The sequence below is a fragment of the Heloderma suspectum genome, chromosome 4 (assembly GCF_057233095.1).
Source record: "Heloderma suspectum isolate Gila_16-S chromosome 4, 16-S_ref, whole genome shotgun sequence".
Lineage (NCBI taxonomy): Eukaryota > Metazoa > Chordata > Lepidosauria > Squamata > Helodermatidae > Heloderma > Heloderma suspectum.
In genome coordinates, this window is record NC_139461.1 from 256418822 (window position 1) to 256443760 (window position 24939).

The window sequence follows — 24939 nt, forward strand, 5'->3', positions numbered from 1 at the left end:
CATTAGGTGGCCAAAATATTTGAGCTTCAGCTTCAGTATCTGTCCTTCCAATGAGCAGTCAGGGTTGATTTCCTTTAGGATGGACTGATTTGACCTCCTTGCAGTCCAAGGGACTCGTAAGAGTCTTCTCCAGCACCACAGTTCGAAGGCATCAATTCTTCGGCGCTCAGCCTTCCTTATAGTCCAGCTCTCACAGCCATACGTTGCTACTGGGAAAACCATAGCTTTGATTATACGGACCAGGATTATCTAAAGACCATTAAATCCAGGGTCTGAAATTATCTTGCTGCACCACTGGGGATTTAGCCTTCACCACTGAATGTATGAGATATGTGTCACTACAATTATCTGGCCACTCTGCCCTTTTTCAGCTCACTTCTTACAATTATTTGGGGCATCCCTTATCATGAATTGCATAGCTTTGTCCGGGGCAGGATGTTTGTGCTGAAACTGGGGTGGGCTACGTGGTGTTCACATCCCTTGGAATTTATGCGCTATGAACATCTTCTTTATCACCCAGTTCTATGATCGTGGTGCCTTTATGCTGGGACCTGACCTCAGCCTCAAAACCGACTTCTCTGTCCCAGCACTTCTGGTACACCATCAACAGCCCTTCAGCCCAAGGTACTTTGGGCAGCCTCTGACGATGTGCGCTGGCAGAACATGGGTCATTGGTTGTGCAGAGGGGGGGTTCAGCAGAGCAGTAGCAAATGAGGCAGAGCTATAAGCATCAGGCACTGCTCTAGCTGCCCCACTGCTCTTGCTACAGCAGCTGAGCTAAAGCAGACCCACAAAGAAGTACAAGGAGCTCCCCAAGACAATGAGCTTCTTAGGAAAGTTGGGCATTGTGCCATGCTAAGGACCAGCTAAATCACGCAGAAATATACATTAATGAGTGTTGCTGTGTGGCTCGGAGTATGCTAATGACAGATGTTCTGGAAGGGTGAATTCCACCTCCATTACTGTTTCAGAGACACCCATAGAGAAGTGCATTCTAGTGTTCATTCAACTCCCCTTTAAGAGCTGCCTAGCTACTATCTCATGAAAGGAGCCTTCTGCATCCCTCCCCTTTAATCTCAGTTTATTGTTAGCACTGTGCCTGCCTTTAATCCCCGCAGACCTGTAGGAGCTGAGCAGGAGAGTGGGAGAGCAGAAGTTGCTTCGTTTGGCGTGTTGGGGGTAAGCTGATCCTATTTCCTTGACAAGCATTTGTGTTCTGTGCCTGTTTTGTCCAAAGTGCCAATGGCATCCTGTTCAGTCTATCGCCCGGCTCTTTTGGGCTAGATTTGATGTGATGTTTTCATCATGGATATATAGCTTTGCAGATTTTGTAGCCCAGTGTAATACTTTACCAGATAGTTTATACTGAAGAATTAAAGCATGGGATGGGGGGGGGGGATAGTGTCACAAAGGTTTATCTTAATTTGAAAATTAATAGTAAAAGTGATTTTGAAGAGCCTTTTCATTGATCCCAGGCAAATGTATTCCTTTGGCATTAATAGTGTGGTCCTCCCTTCCACAGCCCATTGCCTTCCAGACATGTTGGATTACAGCTCCCATTCTCCCCAGCCAGCAAAGGTCATGCTGGCTGGGGAGTATGAGTCCGGTCATCCAACACATTTGGAGGACACCAGGTGTAGAGAAGCTGGTGTAGTTTGATGGCTACTATACTGGCTCATGGTTTTCCTTCTAACATGTAATTAGTGAGGCAAAATTTTGTTTCCTTTCTTGACCTGTTGTCTTAAATATGGTTACAACTGCTAGAACAACTTGATTCATGTTATGTGGTGTGTTAGCTAATTAGGTTGTTTTCTAAAGCAAATAGTTTGGATTATGTAAGACCATTCTCTTCGTCTGGTTATAGGTAGAGGTTATAAGAAGAAGAAGGAAAACAAAAGCATGTTTTTGTTTTCTTATTCATATTAACTTAGCCTCTCAATGAAAATCCCCACGTTTCTGCAGTTGCTAATACATCCCTTCAGTAGCAGACGCTGTAATGTGTCTGTTGACCCTGTGAGATGTGAAAGCTGAACAATTTTTTTTGCGGGGGGAGTATTTATGCAAGGTCATAACTCTTATTAGATTGTAATTGGAGACATATCATTCTCTGGATCAAAGAGAGTAAAGCAAGTCTTGTTTAGATTTATTTGGCTTCTGGGTAGAGTATGGAATATCCCAAAGGTTAGGCTTAAATATTGCAACTTCTTTCTCTTTGCAAAACAAACATGTCCAGACCAGACTGAAATACAGAGAGAGCAATTCAGCAGCTCTGCATGCTGTTGTTGTTGTCGGGTGGCAAAATACATTAAAATGATGTGTGATGCTTTTTACTTGCATTAGGGCTCTCTAGGGAGCATTTCTTTCTCTCTCTCTTTTTATAGAGCAAACTTTACACACTCTAAGTAATGGGTAGACACTTCTGTGCTTTATGATCATTTGATTGGATAAGAGGTATGAAATATATAATAGCTTATCTATTTTTGTATTCAACTTTGATATATTCCAAGTGTTTTCCCCCCTATGTCTCCTGTGCCTTTCTTTCAGTTCACGTTTTGTTCCTTCATTCTGAGATGCCAGAGAATAATTTGTATAGTACTGTTAAGCATTTTATTTTTCCCCATTTACAATATATCAATAATTCATACAACAGCCTTGTAAAATAGGCCAGAACCATTATACCTATATGAGTGCTAAGGCTTTGAGAGGGAGCAGCATGCCTTCCATTGTACTTAGATCCAGCTCCATGATTTGCTGAACTTTGAAACTAAGGCTGCAGTCCGATACATGCTTACCTAAACTCAATGGTACTTCTGAGTAGACATATAAAAGATTGTGCTGTAAGAATCTAGTGCTGAGTCTGCTTTTTTTCCTCTTCCCTCCAAATCCCTTTTCCCTTTGTGTCATGTCTTTTAGACTGTAAATCTGTGGGAAAGGACTGTCTTTGTAAGCTGCTCTGGGAGTCTGAAGCAGATGATGTGAATAATCGTAACTATGTGTAACAGAAGAGGCTGGTGACTCCGATTTCCGTGGAGCTATAAATCCACCCTGGGCTTCAGTTGAGCCAGCCAGAACTGTAAATTTGGGAGCTAGGGTTCAGCATCTTGAATAGCTCCTTTAGAGTTCTGGCTGGTTCTGACTAAAAGCCAGAATGCATATATAACCCCACCAAAATTGGAGCCACCACCCTCCACTGATATGCTGTCACACTACCTGCTAAGGGCCCAATCCTATGTTTAGACAGGGAAAAGCCTTACAACGCCCAGCATGCCCCAGCCAGCATGGCCGGCTGTGGCATGCTGGGAGTTGTAGGGCTTTTCCCTGTCTAAACAAGCCTAGGATTGCTCTCCAAGTTACCTTGACATCACAAGCAAAGAAGCTGCAGTTTACCATCTCCATGAAAAATTATCAGAGTGAACTTTAAAGAATCGGTTCGAATTTGAATCAAAATCTAGCCCTCAGATAGGGGTTAGTAAAGTCAAGCACAAAAGGCAATATGAGCTGAGGGCACAGCTTGTACTGTTTGGTAAACTGTAAGAGGAAACACAATATTCTGACAACAAGCTCATGAACTAAGTACAACACTCTTGCCTACTAATTAAGGGACGAGTTCTAAAGAGTTTTATTGAAAGAAGAAACATAAATGTCTCTCAGCCCGGCCTTATGCATGTTTCCTCCCACAAAGTTTAATGGGCCTTACTTCCTGGTAAGTATGCAAGGGGTTTCTGCCTTGGTATGTTTAGTACGAGGTAAGCCCCACTGATTTGCATGGGCCTTATTTCCCCTAGAAAGGCTGCAATTTTATATTCACTTATTTGAGAGTAAATCCCAGTGAACTCAGTGAGATTTACTTCTGAAAAAACTTGAGTGAGATCAGATTGCATGCAAGCCAAGTATTGGTAGAGAACATCTATACCAATAAAACTAGAAATTCCAAAAGTATGTTAGTGAAGCTAGGCTTCAGCAGTATGTGAACCGAGAACTACCAGAAGTACAAGCTGGGTTTAGAAGAGGCAAAGGAACTAGAGATCAAATCGCCAACATTCGCTGCATCATGGAGAAAGCAAGAGAATTCCAGAAAAATGTCTATTTCTGCTTCATTGACTATGCTAAAGCCTTTGATTGTGTGGATCACAACAAACTGTGGCAAATTCTTAAAGTGATGGGAGTACCAGACCACCTTACCTGTCTCCTGAGAAACCTGTACCAGGGTCAAGAAGCAACAGTCAGAACCAGACATGGAACAACCGATTGGTTCAAAATTGGGAAAGGAGTACGACAAGGCTGCATATTGTCACCCTGCTTATTTAACTTATATGCAGAGTACATCATGAGAAATGCCGGGTTGGATGAATCAGAGGTCGGAATTAAGATTGCTGGGAGAATTATCAACAACCTCCGATATGCAGACAATACCACCCTAATGGCAGAAAGCGAAGAGGATCTAAAGAGCCTCTTGTTGAGGGTGAAAGAGGAGAGTGCAAAAGCTGGTTTGAAACTCAACATTAAAAAAACGAAGATCATGGCATCTGGCCCCATCACTTCCTGGCATATAGAAGGGGAAGAAATGGAAGCAGTGACAGATTTTACTTTCTTGGGCTCCAAGATCACCGCAGACAGTGACTGTAGCCATGAAATTAAAAGACGCTTGCTCCTTGGGAGGAAAGCTATGGCCAACCTAGACAGCATAGTAAGAAGCAGAGACATCACCTTGCCGACAAAGGTCCGTCTAATCAAAGCTATGGTTTTCCCAGTAGTAATGTATGGCTGTGAGAGCTGGACTATAAGGAAGGCTGAGCGCCGAAGAATTGATGCTTTCGAACTGTGGTGCTGGAGAAGACTCTTACGAGTCCCCTGGACTGCAAGGAGGTCAAATCAGTCCATCCTAAAGGAAATCAACCCTGAGTGCTCATTGGAAGGACAGATAATGAAGCTGAAGCTCCAATATTTTGGCCACCTAATGCGAAGAGAAAACTCCCTGGAAAAGACCCTGATGCTGGGAAAGACTGAAGGCATAAGGAGAAGGGGAAGGCAGAGGATGAGATGGCTAGATAGCATCACGGATGCAATGAATATGAACTTGAGCACGCTCCGGGAGAGAGCGCAGGACAGGAAGGCCTGGCGTGCTATGGTCCATGGGGCCACGAAGAGTCAGACATGACTGAACGACTGAACAACAACAAATGTTAGTGAAATCTAGAGAATTCTGTGACATAATTCTTACAAAGATCTAGAATTTTAAGGTGTCACCAATTGGAGATTCTTTTTTGTTATTACTGAGTATTGAAAATGTTTTCACACAAAGGCTCAGTAGATCAGGCAAATGGAATAAAACATTTTAAAATCTGATTCTTTTGTATTCATGGTAAAGGAGAGAGGAGTAATTTATGGAAGGCAGGAGATAATAAGCACTGGGAGTAAACATCAAGAAATGAAGGAACTGGCAAGCTTTAGGTGCAAAGGCATTCGCACAAATAATAGCTTGGTACGTTCTGCCTTTCTGGCCAATAAAGATGTTCAAATTGTGTACAACATATAGGGGGAAAACAGGGTTACAGCGAAGGCCTCGCCACAACCTATATGTGTTCAGTTTTCTGCATAGGGACTATGCATGTACAGCATGTATGTATGGCAGGTTCTCTCCACCCAGTCAGGGACTCGAGAAATGCACGGTTCCCAGTCATGCAGATAAAGCTCTATGCATGTTCAGTTGTACATGTGCAGATTTCATGGAGACACTCAACTAAAAATGCAAAGGCTTTCCCACATCACCATGTATTCACTGTACCCAGTTTGAACGTCTGCATAGGGCTACTATAGCTTTTTCCAGCGAGTTGAAAATGGTATCATAGATGCATCATTCCCCAAAGTGTCCTTCCACTCCTTTTTTTTAATGTATTTATTAAAATACATTATATCCCGCCTCTTTTCCTCTTGCAAGGAACCCAAGGCAGCTTACATTATCCTCCTCCTCTCCATTTTATCCTCACAACAACCCTGTGAGGTAGGTTGGGCTGAGAGTCTGTGACTGGCCCAAAGTCACCCAGTGACCTTCCATGGCTGAGTGGGGACTAGAACCCGGATCTCCTGGCTCCCAATCCAACACTCTAGCCACTACACCACACAGGCTATCCCTCTCCAGGAATGGGCACCACTCCTATCTCTGTCTGTGGATTTTTGTAGCACTTCAATAATTTGTAAAAGCTATTTGATCAGAAACAAGAGTGGACCAAAAGGAATGTGTGTGTGCATCATAGAAGTCAATGTCTCTATGAACTCCCTTAAAATTATTTTCTGTTTTCAGTCACCCAGAGAGACGTAATGATGCCAAGCAGCATAAAGGAACATAGCACACATTTGTAAAATGGTTGACAGAGATGAACTGGAAATGGAGATTCTCACAAATGCCCTGCTATCACATTCCATCAGGTGTTCATTCCACATTTGTAAGGTTCATAATGATGCATCGAGCGTGGCTCCTCCTCACTAGACCACCAATTACACTTCAGTATAATCTGTTTGCTTCGCACCTTCTCTATTTCACACTGGATGATCACAGTGGCGTCTCTGTTGCTCATGTGTTTGCCATGCATTTCAGTGGTTTAATCGAACCGGCTTTGGGGAGCTTAACTTTCACATGGTATCCATGTGATCTTACTGATCACAAGGTGAAGCATGCTGACTGCAGGAGCGATCTGCCTATATATGTTTGCTTTATGCTGTGTGTCTACCAGTCAGTGTTCTGTGATGAGTGACCTCAGAGGAACAGAATATATGGTTCCCCATCCATTTCTGGAACAAAGAGAAATTAAGTCAAAAGAGCATCTGGAACAGGCATGATCAAACCCTGAAATGTATTTATTATTTATTAGCAATATACCACTTTTCATTTGCACAAATCCTGAAGCTGTTCACAAAAGAATATCATACATACAATACACTAAATAGTACCATATTAGAAACAATGTTGGAGACTTTTTACACTGGGGAAAGCCACTGTAAAAAGTAATGTTTTCAATAAATGCCTAAAACACACCTAGCATATCACAGATGGGAGATCATTCCACAGGTCACGCACCACCACAGAGAAGGCTCATTTCCATGTTGCTGCCATGGCAGACAACAGGGTGTCCCCTGAAGATTCTAGTGGCCTGGGAGGTTGGTAGAGGGGGAGATGTTCCTTGAGGTAATCTGGTCCTGAGTTGTATAGGAGTTTGTATACTAATACCAACACCTTAGACCTAGCTTGGTAGCAGATTGGCAGCCACTGTAGATCCTTAGCACAGGCATAATATGTGTGTGGTAAAGCACCCCAGTCAGTAACTTCACTGCTTCATTCTTTATTTTTATTTTATTTATTTATTATTAAATTTATTAATCACCCATCTGGCTGGTCACCCAGCCACTCTGGGTGATGTACAGCATATAATAAAACAGTTTAAAACAATAAAATTCTACAATAAAAACGTTTTCTAAAATACCCTAACCCACCCCAAATGCCTGCCTGAACAACCATGTTTTTAATGCATGACGGAAGCTCATTAAAGAGGGGGCATGGTGGAGTTCCCTAGGGAGGGAGTTCCACAAAGTGGGGGCCACCACAGAAAAGGCCCTCTCCCTCATCCCCACCAGTCTAGCTGTCCTGGCTGATGGGACAGAGAGAAGGCCATCCGAGGCTGATCTTGTTAAGTGGCCTTTCTGGTGTTGCTGGAGGCGCTCCTTAAGATAGGCTGGGCCGGAACCATATAGGGTTTTAAAGGTCAAAACCAACACCTTGAATTTGGCCCGGAAAACAACTGGTAACCAGTGCAACTCCTTCAGCACTGGAGTGATGTGATCTCGCCGGCTGCTGCCTTTAATCAGGCGAGCCGCCGCGTTCTGTACCAGCTGCAGCTTCTGAACCATCTTCAAGGGTAACCCCATGTAGAGCGCATTACAGTAGTCTAAACAAGAGGAGACCAGGGCATGTACTACCGATGGGAGCAGATGGTCAGGAAGGAAGGGGCACAGCCGCCGTATCAGATGGAGTTGATACAGCGCTGTCCAGCTCACAGCTGACACCTGAGCCTCCATGGACAGCTGGGAGTCCAAAATGACCCCCAGGCTGCGGACCTGGTCTTTCAAGGGTAGCCATACCCCATTCAACACCAGGTCAACATCCCCCAGCCTCCTCTTGTCTCCCACCAAAAGTACCTCGGTCTTGTCAGGGTTGAGCTTCAGCTTATTCCTCCCCATCCAGCCACTCACCGTCTCCAGACATTTGGACAGGGATTCTACGGCCAACCTTGGTGAAGATTTGAATGAGAGGTAGAGCTGCGTGTCATCCGCATATTGATGACACTGCACCCCAAACCTCCTGATGATAGCCCCCAGCTGCTTCACATAGATGTTAAATAGCATCAGGAAGAGGATTGAACCCTGTGGCACCCCACAAGTGAGTGGCCATGGGTCCGAAACCTCCTCTCCCAGTGCTACCCTCTGGTACCTGCTAGAGAGGACGGACCGGAACCACCGCAATACGGTGTCTCCAATGCCCAACCCCTCCAGGTGGTCCAGGAGGATACCATGGTCAACAGTATCAAAAGCCACTAAGAGGTCGAAGTGAACAAGGAAGGAGCATTCACCTATCCAGAGCCCTCTTCATATCATCTACCAAGGCGACCAAGGCCATTTCTGTCCCATGCCCAAGCCTGAAGCCCGACTGAAATGGGTCTAGATAATCAGTTTCTTCCAAGTGTGCCTTCAACTGCATTGCCACCACCCGCTCAATCACCTTGCCCAAAAATGGCAGATTTGAGACTGGGCGAAAGTTGTTCAGAACTTGAGGATCCAAGGAGGGCTTCTTTAAGAGAGGTCTTATCACTGCCTCCCTGAGGGCTGATGGCATCACTCCCTCCTCAAGGGAGGCGATCACCACCGCCCTGATCCCCTCACCCAATCTCTCTCTGCAGCCGATAATGAGCCAAGATGGGCAAGGATCAAGTAAGCAGGTGGTCGGCCTTACAGATGAAAGCACCTTGTCCACTTCATCAGGAGAAGAAGCTGGAACCGATCCCACAAAACCGGTTTGCCACAGGCCACCTCTCGCTTACTAACTGCACTAGTACCAGCTTCCTAACCAGCCCTAAGAGCAGCCTCATATAGAGCACATTACAGTAATCAAATCTTGAGGTTATCAGTGCATGGAAAACAGTGGCCAGGCTATCCCTCTCCAGGAATGGGCACAGTTGCTATACCAACCTAAGCTGGTAGAAGGTACGCCTAGGCAGGGAGGTCACTTGGGCATTGGATCCAGGAACACCCCCAAATTGTGAACTTGTTTCTTCAGGTGAAGTGCAACCCCATCTAGAGCTGATAATTCCCTCAATCCCTGGACCTGGAAACCACTCACCCCACAGTGCCTCCATTTTATTGGGATTCATGTTCACCTTATGATTCAGCTTTTTTCCAGCCCATCAGTACATTCAGCTACTGATCTAGGTCAGGCACAGGCTCTCCTGATTCATATGTATTGGAGAAATAGAGTTGGGTTTATTTCTCATCCCAAACCCCCTAATGACTACACCTACTAGCTTCATATAAATATTAAATAGCATTCAAGACAAGATGGCACCTTGAAGCACCCTACAGCAAGACTGCCATGGGGCCTACATACAGTCCCCCAAGGCTGTCTTCTGGAACCTGCCTGGTAGATAGAAGTGGAACCATGTAAAACAGTGCCCCCAATCCAAAAAGTCAATTCAGAAGGATACCATGTTCAGTGGTATCAAAACCCACTGAGAGATCAAATATGAGTAGCAGAGTTGCACTCCCTCTGTCCTGTCCTGACAAAGGTTATCTATCCATCAGGGTGACCAAGGTCAATTCCATCCCATAACTGGGCCAGAACCCAGACTGGAATAGGTCTAGATAATCAGTGTCCTCAGTAGATATCCTCTAGATAATCAGTATCCTCAGTAGTTGAGTTGCCAGGACACTCTCAAGCACCTTGCTGGGAGCATTTGCCACTGGGTGGTAGTCATTATAAACCTCTAGATCCAAGGAGGATTTTTTTCAGGAATAGTCATACCACTGCCTCCTTAAAGGCAGCATGGACCATCCCATCAGTCAAACCCCCTTGGCTAGCTCGAATCAGCCATGATGAGTAAGGAACAAAAATATATGTAATGCATCAAACTGCTGCAAGTGTCTTATCGACATGCAAGGACCGCGGAAGATGAAATCGATCCCACAAAACGGGGCAAAATGGTGCATTGGGCATCTCATTTGACATGTTCCAAAAGCAGCATTAAGATCATGATGAAGGCAAGCAATTTTGTCTTCAAAATCCCTTGCAAAATTGTCAGAGCAGGCCTGTGACAGCTGAAGCATCAAATTTGCTGGGGTAAATGCTAATAATCCCTTTACCACCAGGAAAGGCTCTGCTGGACAGTTATTTGGGGATGCAATAGAGGCAGCGAAATAAGCCTTTGCAGCTCTCACTGCCACACAGTTGGTGCGATTACGTGCCCTAACGCGTGTTCGGTCAGCCTCACATTGAGTCTTATGCCACTGGCACTCTAGCCATTGCCCAACCTGTTTCATCATTTGGAGATTTCCAAAGAACCAAAGAAATGAAATGAAACTTAACTTCAGGCAGTAGATTCCAGAGAGACACTATTTGCCTACCTTCATTGTTTTGTGTCATTAAAAAAGCAAAGTCCACTCCAAAGTAGGGGTTGTGTGAAATTTGAACCTTTCCACTTTTTCACACCAGCGTTATCCAATAGAGGGGGGCTGTATTTGGAAGCCACATTCTACAGATTAACATGAGATAAATACATTAGTGGGGTGTCTGGTCATACAATATATATATATTGCCTTGAGCTATGACCTAATTTCTGAGAGCATTTTATTTATAGCCCCCAGAGTTGTTCAATTTTCAGAAAGTAATTTTAAAAATTAGTTACACCCAGTTGTCCTTCATTGTCAATTACAAACTGAATGATAACACTTTACTCTTCATGCCCTGTATAAATCTTACACTGTAAATTGTTTGTTTCAATTTATTACCCAACTTTTCCTGAAGTATCAGGGAGGGTAACAGTACTTATAAAGAATGGAGGTAGTGGAGGGGCTATAGCTCAGTGGCAGAGCACCGGCTTTGCATGCAGAAGGTCCTATGTTCGATCCCTGGCATCTCCAGGTAGCGCAGGAAAAACTCCTGCCTGAAACCCTAGAAAGCCACTTCCAGTAAGTGTCAATAATAACGCACATGATGGAACAATGGTCTGCCTCAGTATAAGGCAACTTCCTATGTTCCTATAAGGCATATGCCTGTTTTCAAAGGTTTTCCAACCATAGACTTCAATTCTAAGCACATTTATTTGGGGTATAGTCCAAGTAAATATGAGGAGAATCTGTAGGTAGCAATAGAGCATGGATTTCACTTAAATAAGGTTCTGGACAATAACGGACAGTCACTGGCATTGTCCCTTAAAGGATCTCAGCTACCAAAGCTGGGATTCGGAAAGGCCTGATTGCTGCTACCAGACATACTAGACTATGTGAACCAATGGTGTGAATCGAGGTAATTTTAGAACCTGGACTTAATGGTCTTACAAGGTCCTCCCTTGAGACAGCCATGTGTATTACTTCACTTATGAAGCACACAATTAACATTTCTCTTCCCTCCATGACCCACTGCCACTCCATGCTTTACAACTGCTTCTATGTTCCTGATACGTTAGATTAAAAAAATGTTTTTGCTAACACGAGGCAGCATCCAACAGGGCTGTCACACAAGTGGCCCCTCCCACCAATTCCACTGCGTGAGTGGAACTCACCACTTGCGCAAGGGGGATTTCATGCTTCCTATAGGAAGCCCTGAAACAACCAGCAACACCCATTTCTGGGTCAGGACAGCTCGGCGGACTTCCCTTATGCAAGCTCTGCTGACCTGCCCATTCCAGAAACAAGCATTTCTATTCATTTCCGGTTGCTCCCTGGAGCGCTAAATCTCTGTTACGCAAGTGGCAGGTCTCGCTTGTGGAACAGAATCGACGGGGGCTCAGCACCCCATTGGATACTGCCCACTGTTTAAAAAAGAAATACTCTCGGCATGTACAGTTTTGCATTTTCAACTTGCTTAAATCACAGCATCGTCATGACTACAGAAATACAATGGAATTTGCTACTGCTGCCCTGATGCGAAACACATTTAGGGCGCAAACCTATGGCTGCTAGTCAGCGGCTAAACAGCCATAGCATAGGTCAGTTCCCTGAGAAATGACCTCCACCCCCTCCTGCACTGCCTCACAGGCAGCACGGATTGGCCCCGTGCTCCATGCTCATAAGAGTAGCGCAGAGCGGTGAAAACAGGGTGTTCCTTGGGGTGGGGCAGGGCAGGGAGGGCAGAAGTGCCATTCCGATGCTCCCTATGCGTCGTCCGCCTGCCCCCCATGCTCCGCCTTCCCATGGCTAGACAGCCGAAATTGGCTGTCTAGCCGCAAATGCAGGGCAGGAGAAGCATGGAGGGAACGATCCCCTCCATGCTTCTCCTGCCCTGCATTGCATAGGCGGTCGCCTCTGAGTTTGGAGGCAGCTGCCTACCCCAATAGGATTGCACCCTTACTTAGGAATAAGCACCATTTTCTGGTAGGAAAAGGATAATATATTTTTAAAAGTAAAAATAATAAAATTAGCGTCTGTCACCATGTACATGCCTGGCCAAGTAACTCCTGACTATAAAATGCTGCTTTTAAAGGAAGAAAGGATGCTGGGCAACCAGCATTAGCCCCAGCATATCCATGGTGGTCCAGGTCCTGATCTCTGGCCTGTTTGCTGCTGAACTCACCATCTGCCACTCTGTGAGTGGTCATTCATGGGCCACCTGGGCTGCAGGGCCCAGACCTCATCCCCGAGGTCCAGCCCTGGCTGCACCACCATCTGAATCAATAGAAAGCAACCTGTTATGTGCATGACCAGGGGAGGCTGGTGGCTCCGATGTCAGTGGGACAGTGAATCCATGCTGGGTTTCAGTCAGAATCCTAAAGGAGCTATCCAAGGTGCCGAACCAATTTTGGGACTGGAGTTTTGCACCTTGGATAGTTCGTTTAGAGTTCTGGCTGGTTCTGACTGAAACCCAGAGCAGATTCATCACCCCACTGACATTGGAGCTACCAGCCTCCACTGTGTATGCCTGAGCAGCCATGCAGCTCCTTGGCCATGCTCTTCCTTGCTATGGTGAGATCTATTTCTTTTAAAGTGATAACAATTCCTCCTAAATTTGCATCTACACATATACACTGGGACATGCAAGTTTTATCCAGATCTGTGTCTTCTCTTATCCTCTTTCTTTAGTGATGCATTTCCTCTTTTTTGGTGATGCATACGTGACAACCTTATCTCCACATGAAGCAGAATGAGGAGAGAATGAAGCGGTAGAATGGATTGTAGAACTTCAGGTAGGTTTTACATTTTTGAACAATCCCCTACATATTTTTAAAAACATTTTAATTTCCTGCAAGTAGAAAACTAGCATGCAGGGAACAGACTGGACTAGAACATTAATCCCCTACGTGCTTGTATTGTTTTGTTTTTACTAGTAGCGAAGGGGAGTTGGCATTTGAAAGAATGTTCTCTCCCCACAGCCCAAGTGCAGTCTATCAACTCAGTGGGTCTTGTCTGCTATTTCAGTCTTATGTAGACCAGGCCTAAATTTGTCACCAGGAAGTATTGCCAGAATGTTCTGGAAAGTAATGCTCTTCACTGTGTAAACCAAGTTTTTTAATTTGTTAATGTAAAATGTTGACAGTGCCAGAGAAATGTTTTGGAAAGTTACAGTTTCTGTACTTAAAAGCCAACAAATGAGCACAAAATATTACATCCAGAGTGTTGGCTCGGTGCTGATTAAACCATTTAGCATAATGAACCATCCAGTGACTTTCACCCTCCATGTTCCGAAGGTCCTGTCAAATTGTTTCCAATGTGGTGACGACAGGGGGGCTTTTCATAATACTAGATTACTGCCTTCACCAACCTGATGCCCTTCCCAATGTATTGAACTACCAACATCCTCCAGCCAGCGTAGGGGCATGCTGAGAGTTGTAGTCCAGCCCATCTGGAGGGCACCAGATTGGGGAATGACTTCTACATTACCACATGAACACTGAACATCGATGGTGTGAAAGTTATCACATGGCTTCCCCTCTGAGATGGGGGTGTCAATCAGCCCTTGTGCTCTTCAAAATTTCCTTCCTCCTGAAGTGGGGCTAGACATGACAAGTCACATGATCATATCAACCAGTCAAGACCATTTTGTCCAGTTGCTTGCCCTTACGTGAGAACTTGGCTTACAAAATCAAAAATGATTTTGGGTGCAATCCTACTCGCTTTGGGGGCATAGAACAGCCAACTGGTAGGGAGCATCCTTAAGGTTAGCAGTATAGTGTTCCCCTCCTTCAATGGAGTCCCACCACGCTTAGCCCCTGTTGTTCTGCTGCAAGTGTGCATGTAGCAATGTCGCCAGGCCATTTGCTCCAAATTCAGGCTGTCTCTGTGCCTTTCCCCTGGAAAAGCCAGAAGTTCTGTCTTCTCCAGTACCCTGCATGCCACCACTTCAATAAAAGCAAGAGCACAGCTGCATGCAAGGTCCTGGAGAAGAACAAGCTGCTGGATATTTGTAGATGTATACAAGGGCCTCACCTTGAAGTGAATGACCTGGCTACAGTGCTGCACTCCAGGCATCAGTGTGAGTATGGTCAGGCAGAGAGACAGCCAGCTTGAGGAGGTAAAGCCAGGGCACTGAGCCTCTTTCAGCCCAAGGGCCAAATTCCATTTCAAAGAAGCTCTTGGGGGCCGAATTCCAGTGGTGGGGAGGGCCCACGGCAAAAGGGGCGGGGCCAGAAATCCCAAGCTATTTTAGCTCAGAGCTCTTCTGCTAGAAACTCAGCCTCAGGAGAGGCATCCCAACTTTTTAGAATGGGGAAAAAACTGCACAAAAGCCAGGAAACCACCAAAGGATCGGTGTGTGTGTGGGGGGGGCAACTGGGGAACCCTGGATGGCTGGATTTGCCTCCCAGGACTGAGGTTCTGCCTGACTGAGGAAATGCCTTATTTATTTATTTATTTATTTATTTATTTATTTGTGATATTTGTATACCGTTCCATGTCTAGAACAGATTTTGGAGTGGCGAACACAAGAGAGAAAACAGTAGAAGGATAAAAAGATTGAAACACCAGATTAAAATCATGCTATTTTAAAAAAAAAAAACAGAATACCAATAAAAACTGTGACTGGTCAATTAAGGAATGCCTCCTGGAACAGTGCTGTTTTCAGGAGGCGCCGGAAACAGCACAGTGTTGGTGCCTGCCTGACCTCCAAGGGCAGGAATTCCGAAGAAAGGGGGCCACCACACTGAAGGCTCTTCTCCTGGTGGACCCCTATTGGGGCATACTAGTTCCTATGAAGTGACCCATTTTCAAGAGGAGTAGGGTTTTCCTTTTGAGTAGGGCTCTGTCCATAATATCCAGGTTCGAGATCTCTGGATTATCAGGCGGGGTGGGGGGAATCAATGCCAGCAAACTTTGCTGTGAATGTGTGACTCAGTATAGCATTACATTTTGTAATGTTTCTTGTGCAGATGGTTGCATAGATCAAAGATGATACTGAATAAAATGATACACCAACAAGTACTGACAATGAAGGTTTTCTATTTCGAATTCCGCAACTCTGCTAAAATGTGTCCACCTGCGATACACACACACACACATATAACAGCTGAGGCGAGCCACCTTTTACCAAGACTTAACAGTTCACAGGGGAGCTTACACACTTGCCAGCAGAGAAAGGCCAACACACATTTTGGCCTTTAAGGAGTTGGCAGACTGATGCTGTCATTCTTTTGTAGCTGAGTCAATTTCTTTTTCACTACACTTAAATTAACCTTTGAGGCCTGATGCTGGGCGACTCAAAAATCATGTTACCCTGTTCATTAAAGGTGGCAAATACAGTTTCAGTGGGAATTGAAAACCTTAACTACCTGTCACAAGAAGTGAACTTTTGGCTGCTTCTTTTTTTGTTGTAGTGATTTCTGTCTGTTCATAATGTTTTTAACAAATGATCCAATTTGGTCTTTGGCAAATTCAACCAGGGCTTTCATTTCTCCTGAAAAGTGAGAAATGGAGCAAGTTTGAGCCCTGGGGACAGTAATGCTCTTAGCATCCATACCTGTCCCATTTTCAATCCATTTCGTTAGTTTTTGAACACAACAGGAGCATTCCCAGGTTCCTGTGTTTAATATTGTTTCCAGGAATCTCTTTTTAACCACACTAATTATTGCTATGCAAGGCAGTACAATTCCCTGGTATGTTTCCAGCTCACCATGTAAGGCAGCCTGGTGCCCTCCATATATGTTGGACTACAATTTCAGATCCTGGAAGTCATAGTCCCACACATCTGGAGGGTACCAGGTTGGGGAAAGCTGATATGAGGGTCTGCTTGTACTTAAGGGCTGATTCGAACCGATGTGGTGCTGTGGGTAGATTCCTGCAGTAAGTCTAGGAAGATTTGCGTTCAGTTTCCTACCCAGCTGTGAGGCTCACTGAGTGACCTTACACCACAGATGGGGAACTTGTGGCCCACAAGATGTTGTTGTTGGACTGCAATTCCCATAATCCCTCGTCATTGGCTATCAAGCTGTCAGAAAAAAGTACTAGAAATGATTAGTGCAGGATACCCTAAAGCAGCCTTCCCCAACCTGGGACTGTCCAGGGCTGCATTTACATTAAAGAAAAAACCTACAGTCCTGCTGTTGTGGAGCCTTTCCACATTTACAGCAGCCACCACATGATTTCTGAGAGGGGAAGCTTTCAGTTTTCAAGGTTCCATAGAACTCAATGAAACAGTGCCATATCGTGGCTGTTTTAATAGCGCACCATCCCGGATTAGATTGCTCATTATTTCTGGATCTTTTTGAGATGGAATAACCAGGAAATACCTCTGGATGTGCCCTGGAGGTTCATGACGTCATCTAAAGGACCCGCAAACTTCCGTGAGTGAGCAATCCCAATAGCAGGATTAAAACTCTTTGTGAAGAATCCCCAGTTGTGTTCTCATCATCCTCCATCAGCATGATGGCTGGTTGTGAATGATAGGAGTTTCAGTCCAACACATCTGGAGGGCACCAGGTTGGGAAAGCCTGCCCTAAAGTCATAATTTTCTCAAAATGCATGCTTCCTAAGGAGGTGCAAGCAGATGCTAGTGGAGGTACAATCTCCTTCCTTGCCACTCATACCAGAGGTTGGCCATTTATAAGTGCATCTGAAGTTTTATACTGGCTGGCTAGCATAGAATACCAACACTCCAAGCAGTTGTTGTTGTTGTTGTTTTTGAGCACCTATGTTGAAATGACAGTACTGAGAGCCAGCTGTACGTATAGTCTTTCTTTTCTGCAGAGTTTTTATTCCTTCTGGGACCTTAAGATTGCAATTCTATACATATGTACATGGGAGTAAGTCCCATTGAACATAGTGAGACTTCTGAGCAAGATGCATAGAATATTGCTGTTCATTTATTGGGGACCTACATGGGCCTGATCCCTTAATTCCCAGTTATTTAAACCCTGGCAAACCCTTCCATAAGGATGAATGTTTTTGTAGTGCTATAGGTATCCCGCCACCATCTTCAGCTTCATGTCAGCGTAATTCTGTATAAAGAACACTTTGGTTTATCTGCCTTCCTGATTGTCCTAATGTTTTGATGCATCCTGAGCCATTTGGATCAATTAGGCTACATAGTGTATCTTCACTCATAAGAAATCTCATTTCGGAGCATTTATGGACAAGATTTTTAATTACTTCCTGTTTTTATGGAAACTTTAACTCTGTCAAGTTATGGTTTGGTTCTGCTAATTCTTTTTTTGGGGAGCATTCATTCTGTGCAAATTGCTACCATAGAAACTGTCTGGTTTTATGTGTGTTTGCTCTGAATTCTAGCGGTAGGCTATTAAACTAGATGAGTATAGCCACAATGAGATCCTACAACTCTTATAAGCAAGTATAAACTACAGTCATTGCCATTTAAATGACTGTGTTAGCATCTAATATCCCCAAGCTTAGCATTTAACATGAAAACGCAGACAGCCATCCTAATAGAAATTGCATACCAAATTATTATGGTGCATTGTGACAAGATAGAAAGGGAATGGAATCAGGATGTTCTATGTGATGATTTCCAAAACTGATTTACTATGGTAATTGTGAGGACCCATGTGCTGTGTGTATAAATAACAGGTTTAATATCTTTTGTGGAATCAATTTAACTTTCTATCACAAGGAATAATATGAGTCAGTCTTCAAAGAAATTATGGGAGCATCACACATCATAACCACGCGATCCTGTTTTGAAAGCCTCAAGCAATTAATGCAGCAGGGTGAGGGGGCAACCCGTTTTGGTCTGAGGGCCCGATTGCCCCCTGGATCAGGCCTAGTGGACTGGATAATGTCAAAGAGATGTTAATAGGTTAACAATAGATGATGTTAATAGCAATAGCATGCTGAATGGTCAGGGATGATGGGATTTGTGGGGCCACAGCTCCACCACCCCTATGTAAGAGGAAGAGAGTAGGCCAACCTTGTTTTTAATCCTCTTCAGGTATGCAATTTGAAGAAAAGCTACAGAGCAAAGATCATAGGTAGAGAATTAAATTGGAGAAGCTACCTACAAACTATAACAGAGTCTATTGAAGGGTGCCAGAAATCTGCCATTCAAAAAGATGAGAATGTATTAATAGGTTAGCATTAGTAACTGCATGTTCCAACTACTAAAGCAGAGTGTGTTTTTTTCCTTTACATTTTTTTCACCATTCTGTCACTGTGACTATATCCTGTCAGAACTCTCAGCTACAACTCTGGAGAAGATGGGTCACAGTCAGGAGGAGGGTAGTTCCTGGAAGAAACAGACCAGCAACATCAGAAAAACATTCATTTTTATGGAAGCGCTTGGATCGTAAGTATTTGTTATTATTATTTTAAAAACTATTTAACACATTTTATACCTAACCTCTCCAAGGCAGCTTCCAGCAGCATGTAAACAACAAATTCAGCAATAAAAACCAATATGTAATAAGTACAATAGAATCCGCAGTGTATTGATCCTTCTGGCTTACCACGCCAGGAAATGCCTGAGTCAGGACCAATAGATTACAACAGCCTTCCCTAACCTGATGCTGTCCAGATGTGATGGACTATAAGTACCAGCATCCCCAGCCAGCATTGGCTGGGGATGCTGGAAGCTGTAGTCCAACACACCTGGAGGGCACCAAGTGGGGCAAGGCAAGGCTGAACTACAGATTTGACAGCAGCAGCACAGGACCACAATGCTCACTCTGCAGCCTTAGGCCTTTCAAAAGAAATAGATTTGTGCATCTCCTCTTCAAAAGCCTGTAAGAATAGAGCAGCTTTGAACCTTATTGGGAAGGTTGCCCCTCAGAGCAATTGCAGGAAACGCCCTGCTCCTTGCCACAGATGCCTTCACCTCACAAGGTTCTTCACCCCTGCTTTAAAGAGAAGAACCACCAGCTCCTTCAATTGGCCTGGCAGCTAAGTAGTCATCAGTGTACTTGCCACGGAATAGACTGAATATGTTCCCACTTCTCAATGTCTCCCAAAAGGGCATGGATGACGTTTCTGATTATGGCTGCTGCCTCTCTCATCTCCAGAATGAAAACCTACATGCATATAAGAGGGGGGGGGGGGCGGAGAAGCAAGGGATTTAATGACTAGTTCAATACAAGCTTCTCAGGACAGTTGAAAGTAAGGATAGGTGACAGTTTAGTTTCAGCTCAGTTTTGATAAGAATTTACCAGGTCCCCATCTACACAGAGATGCTTTCTGAGGTGATTCCGTTTAAATCCGGATTTTCATGAAATTGGGTTTGCTCCTCCCACGGCAAACGTAGCCAGTAAAGCGGTGTAGACGTGTTTTTAAAAACCGCTTGCATGGGGCAAACAGCACCTGAAACCACATTAGTTAGGGGTTGGGTGGGTGGAGTCCCACAAGTAGAACTGAATGTCATCAGCTGCATAGGTTTGCTCCCTGCCCTTCTCCTCACTCCTGTGCTCGGTGAAGTGCAATGGAAGAGCATGAGTTACTTCCGAGTAGACATGTTGAACCAACTCCTCTCCTCGTGTCCACTCTTTCTTGACAGGAATAAGGGTCATTTGGGGGTGATCAGCTTTTAAAATCATTACAGTCCTGTGTACCTTTGCTCTTCTGTAAGAGTGGATATTTAAAACAGCAGGCTTGCTCCCCACCCCTGTCCCTGTTCGGAGTGAAGTGCAATGGAAGAAAATGGGTTACTTCCGAGTAGATATGCTAAGCCAACACCTCTCTTAATGTCCACCCTTTCACGATGCAACTTTTCCTTCCCGCCTACCAGTGCTGCTCCCCGCAGCCTGCCCCAAAGCCAAATGAGGTCACACAGACTGCCAAACCATGCTGAGGCCGCCAAGATGGGAAAATCTGGCTCAAAACAATTTTGCAAAGAAGTGGCTTTTCGGGCAGAAAAACACGCGGGTTATGTCATCTGCCATGATTGTCCGTAAGGCGCAGTAGAACCAGAGTAAATCCCCTGTGTAGATGGGCCCCAGAATTTGCAAAGTCCATATTCGAGACACAGATAACTTCAGATTTTTTTAAAAAATTAATGTGGGAAAACCCAAAACTGACAGATTTTTCCATCCAGGCCCAGAGCTTTTAGTGATTTTTTTTTTGTTGTTAAAATTCCAGGTTTGAATCCTGGTGTATTCAACCATATTAGTATTTAGTTAAGGTTGCAATCTCTTTTTTTTCTAACAGTCTCCTCATCTTTAAGAGCTACACAGGCAGACAGATACCTCATGGTGGTCTCCATGCTAGGAACAGCTGTACCCATTGAATCTGGCTGGTGCAGATGCATGAGAATTTTATTTCAGTTCATTTTATATAAGAATTTACCAAAATTTGCAAAGTTCCTCATATTCGGGAAAGAAAGAACTTGAGATTTTAAAAAATAGATCTGAGAGAAAGGAAAACTGACAGATTCACCCATCCCTAGCAGCAGATTCTATTTTACAAAGAACACTGCAGTTTTCAATGTCTTATGGGATAGCAGGTTAAAAGGGGAAATGTGAAAATAAATTTTAAGTCCAGGTGTAGGGGTCAAACCATTTTTGATTTTGAGGGGTTCAGTTCTGGTTCAGATTCAGCTGCAACTGAAGTTGTTCTTGTTCAGCCAATAAAGGTCCAGTCACTGGTTCAGCATACTTAACTAACTGGTTCAGTTCTGGTTATATAAGGCACATTATTCATAATCATCATTTGCACCGTGGGCTGAAGAAAACTAATTGGTTTAAAACTGTCACAACTAAGTGTCAGCAGTAAGTATCAAATATATTCCTACTTCATTTTATATTGGCATGTATGTTCTAACAGCTCACTCCACTCAGCAGGGTCTCCTGACTCTGCATAGCATTTTTAGGGGGCTAGTGGGCTGCTGTGGGAAGGAGGGGGCGGGGAGGTCTAATTCCACCAGCTCAGTTGATCCGGCTTAAATCTGAAGCCAAACCAAGGTGTTTTGTTGTTTGGTTGAGCCCTTATTCAGGAAGCTAACTTTTTCAGACTGAGGAGTTCTGTTCCAGCTCAGTTTAACAGAGACTTTCAGAAAACAGTTCAGGTTCTGTTCCGGCTCATGAGGGGAAATGGTTCGCTATGGGTTTTCATTCCGATTAGATTTGAATCCCTGATCCTACTCTAAATGCTATCCTTAAAAAGAAAAAAAGAAATCTTACATCTTATTTGGAAGATGTCTGCCAAAGACTCAGTTAAGATCCTGCAGAATGGATTTTCCCCAAAATCCCTGTTTTACATGCTTTTACTTAATGCTTCCCCTTCATGGATCACTGCCTTGTTGTGGCGAAGGGGCTTGCGTAACTCAGTGAAGCCATAAGCTATGCCGTGCAGGGCCACCCAAGATGGACAGGTCATGCCAGAGAGTTCTGACAAAATGTGGTCCACTGGAGAAGGAAATGGCAACCCACTCCAGTATTCTTGCCAAGAAAACCCCATGGAATGTATCACAAGACTAAAAGATATGATGCCGGAAGATTAGCCCCTCAGGTTGGAAGGTGTCCAATATACTACTGGGGAAGAGCAGAGGGTATTTCCAAGTAGCACCAGAAAGAGTGAAGCGGCTGGGCCAAAGCCGAAAGGACACTCAGCTGTGGATGTGTCTGGTGGTGAAAAGAAAATCCGATGCTGTAAAGAACATTATTGTTGAGGAACCTGGAATGTCAGATCAATGAATCAAGGTAAGCTGGAGGTGGTCAAACATGAGATGGCAAGATTGAACATCGACATCTTGGGAATCAGCGAACTAAAATGGACAGGCATGGGCGAATTTAATTCAGGTGACCATCATATCTACTACTGTGGGCAAGAATCCCTTAGAAGAAATGGAGTAGCACTCATAGTCAACAAAAGGGTGGGAAAAGCAGTACTGGGGTACAATCTCAAAAACGATAGAATGATCTCAGTACGAATCCAAGGCAAACCATTCAACATCGCAGTAATTCAAGTCTATGCCCCAACCACTGATGCCGAAGAAGCTGAGGTTGATCGGTTCTATGAAGACCTACAACACCTTCTAGAACTAACACCCAAAAAAGATGTCCTCTTCATCATAGGGGACTGGAATGCTAAAGTAGGAAGTCAAGAAATCACCAGGATAACAGGCAAGCATGGCCTTGGTGTACAAAATGAAGCAGGACAAAGGCTAATACAGTTTTGCCAAGAGAACACACTGATCATAGCAAACACTCTTTTCCAACAGCACAAGAGGCGACTCTACACATGGACATCACCAGATGGTCAATATCAAAATCAGACTGATTATGTACTTTGCAGCCAAAGATGGAGAAGCTCTATACAGTCAGTCAAAACAAGACCTGGAGCTGACTGTGGCTCAGATCATGAGCTGCTTCTTGCAAAATTTCGGCTTCAATTGAAGAACGTAGGGAAAACTACTAAACCATTCAGGTATGACCTAAATCATATCCCTTATGAATATACAGTGGAGGTGAGGAATATATTTAAGGGATTAGACCTGATAGACAGAGTGCCTGAGGAACTATGGATGGAGGTCCGTAAAATTGTTCAGGAGGCAGCAACTAAATCCATCCCAAAGAAAAAGAAATGCAAGAAAGCAAAGTGGCTGTCTGATGAGGCTTTACAAGTAGCTGAGGAAAGAAGGGGAGCGAAAAGCAAGGGAGAAAGGTATATCCAACTGAACGCAGAGTTCCAGAGGATATCAAGGAGAGACAAGAAGGCCCTCTTAAATGAACAGTGCAAAGAAATGGAGGAAAACAACAGAATGGGAAAGACTAGAGATCTCTTCAAGAAAATCAGAGATCTCAAGGGAACGTTTTGTGCAAAGACGGGCATGATAAAGGACAAAGAAGGCAGGGACCTAACAGAAGCAGATGAGATTAAGAAGAGGTGGAAAGAATACACAGAAGAACTAGACAGGAAAGATCTTACTGTCCCTGATAGCCATGATAATGCGGTCACTGAACTTGAGCCAGACATCCTCGAGAGTGAAGTCAAGTGGGCCTTAGGAAGCATTACTAACAACAAAGCTAGAGGAGATGATAGTCTTCCAGCTGAGCTATTTAAAATCCTAAAAGATGATGCTGTTAAAGCGCTGCACTCAATATGCCAACACATTTGGAACACTCAGCAGTGGCCACAAGACTGGAAAAGGTCAGTTTACATTCCAATTGCAAAGAAGGGCAATGCCAAAGAGTGTTCAAACTACCATACAATTGCGCTCATTTCACATGCCAGCAAGGTGATGCTCAAAATCCTACAAGCTAGGCTTCAGCAGTATGCAAATCGAGAACTACCGGAAGTACAAGGTGGGTTTTGAAGAGGCAGAGGAACTAGAGATCAAATCGCCAACATTTGCTGGATCATGGAGAAAGCAAGAGAATTCCAGAAAAACGTCTATTTCTGCTTCATTGACTATGCTAAAGCCTTTGATTGTGTGGATCACAACAAACTGTGGCAAATTCTGAAAGTGATGGGAGTACCAGACCACCTTACCTGTCTCCTGAGAAACCTGTACCAGGGTCAAGAAGCAACAGTAAGAACCAGACATGGAACAACCGAGTGGTTCAAAATTGGGAAAGGAGTACGACAAGGCTGCATATTGTTGCCCTGCTTATTTAACTTATATGCAGAGTATGTCATGAGAAAAGCCGGGTTGGATGAATTACAGGTTCACAGGTTTACAGGAATTAAGATTGCTGGGAGAATTATCAACAACCTCAGATACGCAGATGATACCACCCTAATGACAGAAAGCAAAGAGGATCTAAAGAGCCTCTTGTTGAGGGTGAAAGAGGAGAGTGCAAAAGCTGGTTTGAAACTCAACATTAAAAAAACAAAGTTCATGGCATCTGGCCCCATCACTTCCTGACATATAGAAGGGGAAGAAATGGAAGCAGTGACAGATTTTATTTTCTTGGGCTCCAAGATCACTGCAGACGGTGACTGTAGCCATGAAATTAAAAGACGCTTGCTCCTTGGGAGGAAAGCTATGGCAAACCTAGACAGCATAGTAAAAAGCAGAGACATCATCTTGCTGACAAAGGTCCATCTAATCAAAGCTATGGTTTTCCCAGTAGTAATGTATGGCTGTGAGAGCTGGACTATAAGGAAGGCTGAGCGCCGAAGAATTGATGCTTTCGAACTGTGGTGCTGGAGAAGACTCTTACGAGTCCCCTGGACTGCAAGGAGGTCAAATCAGTCAATCCTACAGGAAATCAACCCTGAGTGCTCATTGGAAGGACAGATACTGAAGCTGAAGTTCAAATATTTTGGCCACCTAATGCAAAGAGAAAACTCTCTGGAAAAGACCCTGAT

The 24939-nt window shown here is 44.2% G+C and overlaps 1 protein-coding gene across 4 annotated transcripts in view; it reads left to right on the forward strand.

Annotated features, from left to right (window-relative positions):
- Nucleotides 1-1114: 1114 nt before the first annotated feature.
- CAMK1G (calcium/calmodulin dependent protein kinase IG) overlaps nucleotides 1115-24939 on the forward strand; it is a 77668-nt gene continuing 53843 nt past the window's right edge. For 2 of the 4 annotated variants that reach the window (XM_084853406.1, XM_084853407.1), the window contains exons 1-3: nucleotides 1115-1179; nucleotides 13339-13442; nucleotides 18871-18985. In XM_084853406.1, the coding sequence (XP_084709532.1) occupies nucleotides 13424-13442; nucleotides 18871-18985 (134 nt within the window). In that variant the 5' untranslated portion in view covers nucleotides 1115-1179; nucleotides 13339-13423. The remainder of the gene's footprint in view (nucleotides 1180-13338; nucleotides 13443-18870; nucleotides 18986-24939) is intronic. The other 2 variants (XM_084853408.1, XM_084853409.1) reach the window with 1 other exon arrangement.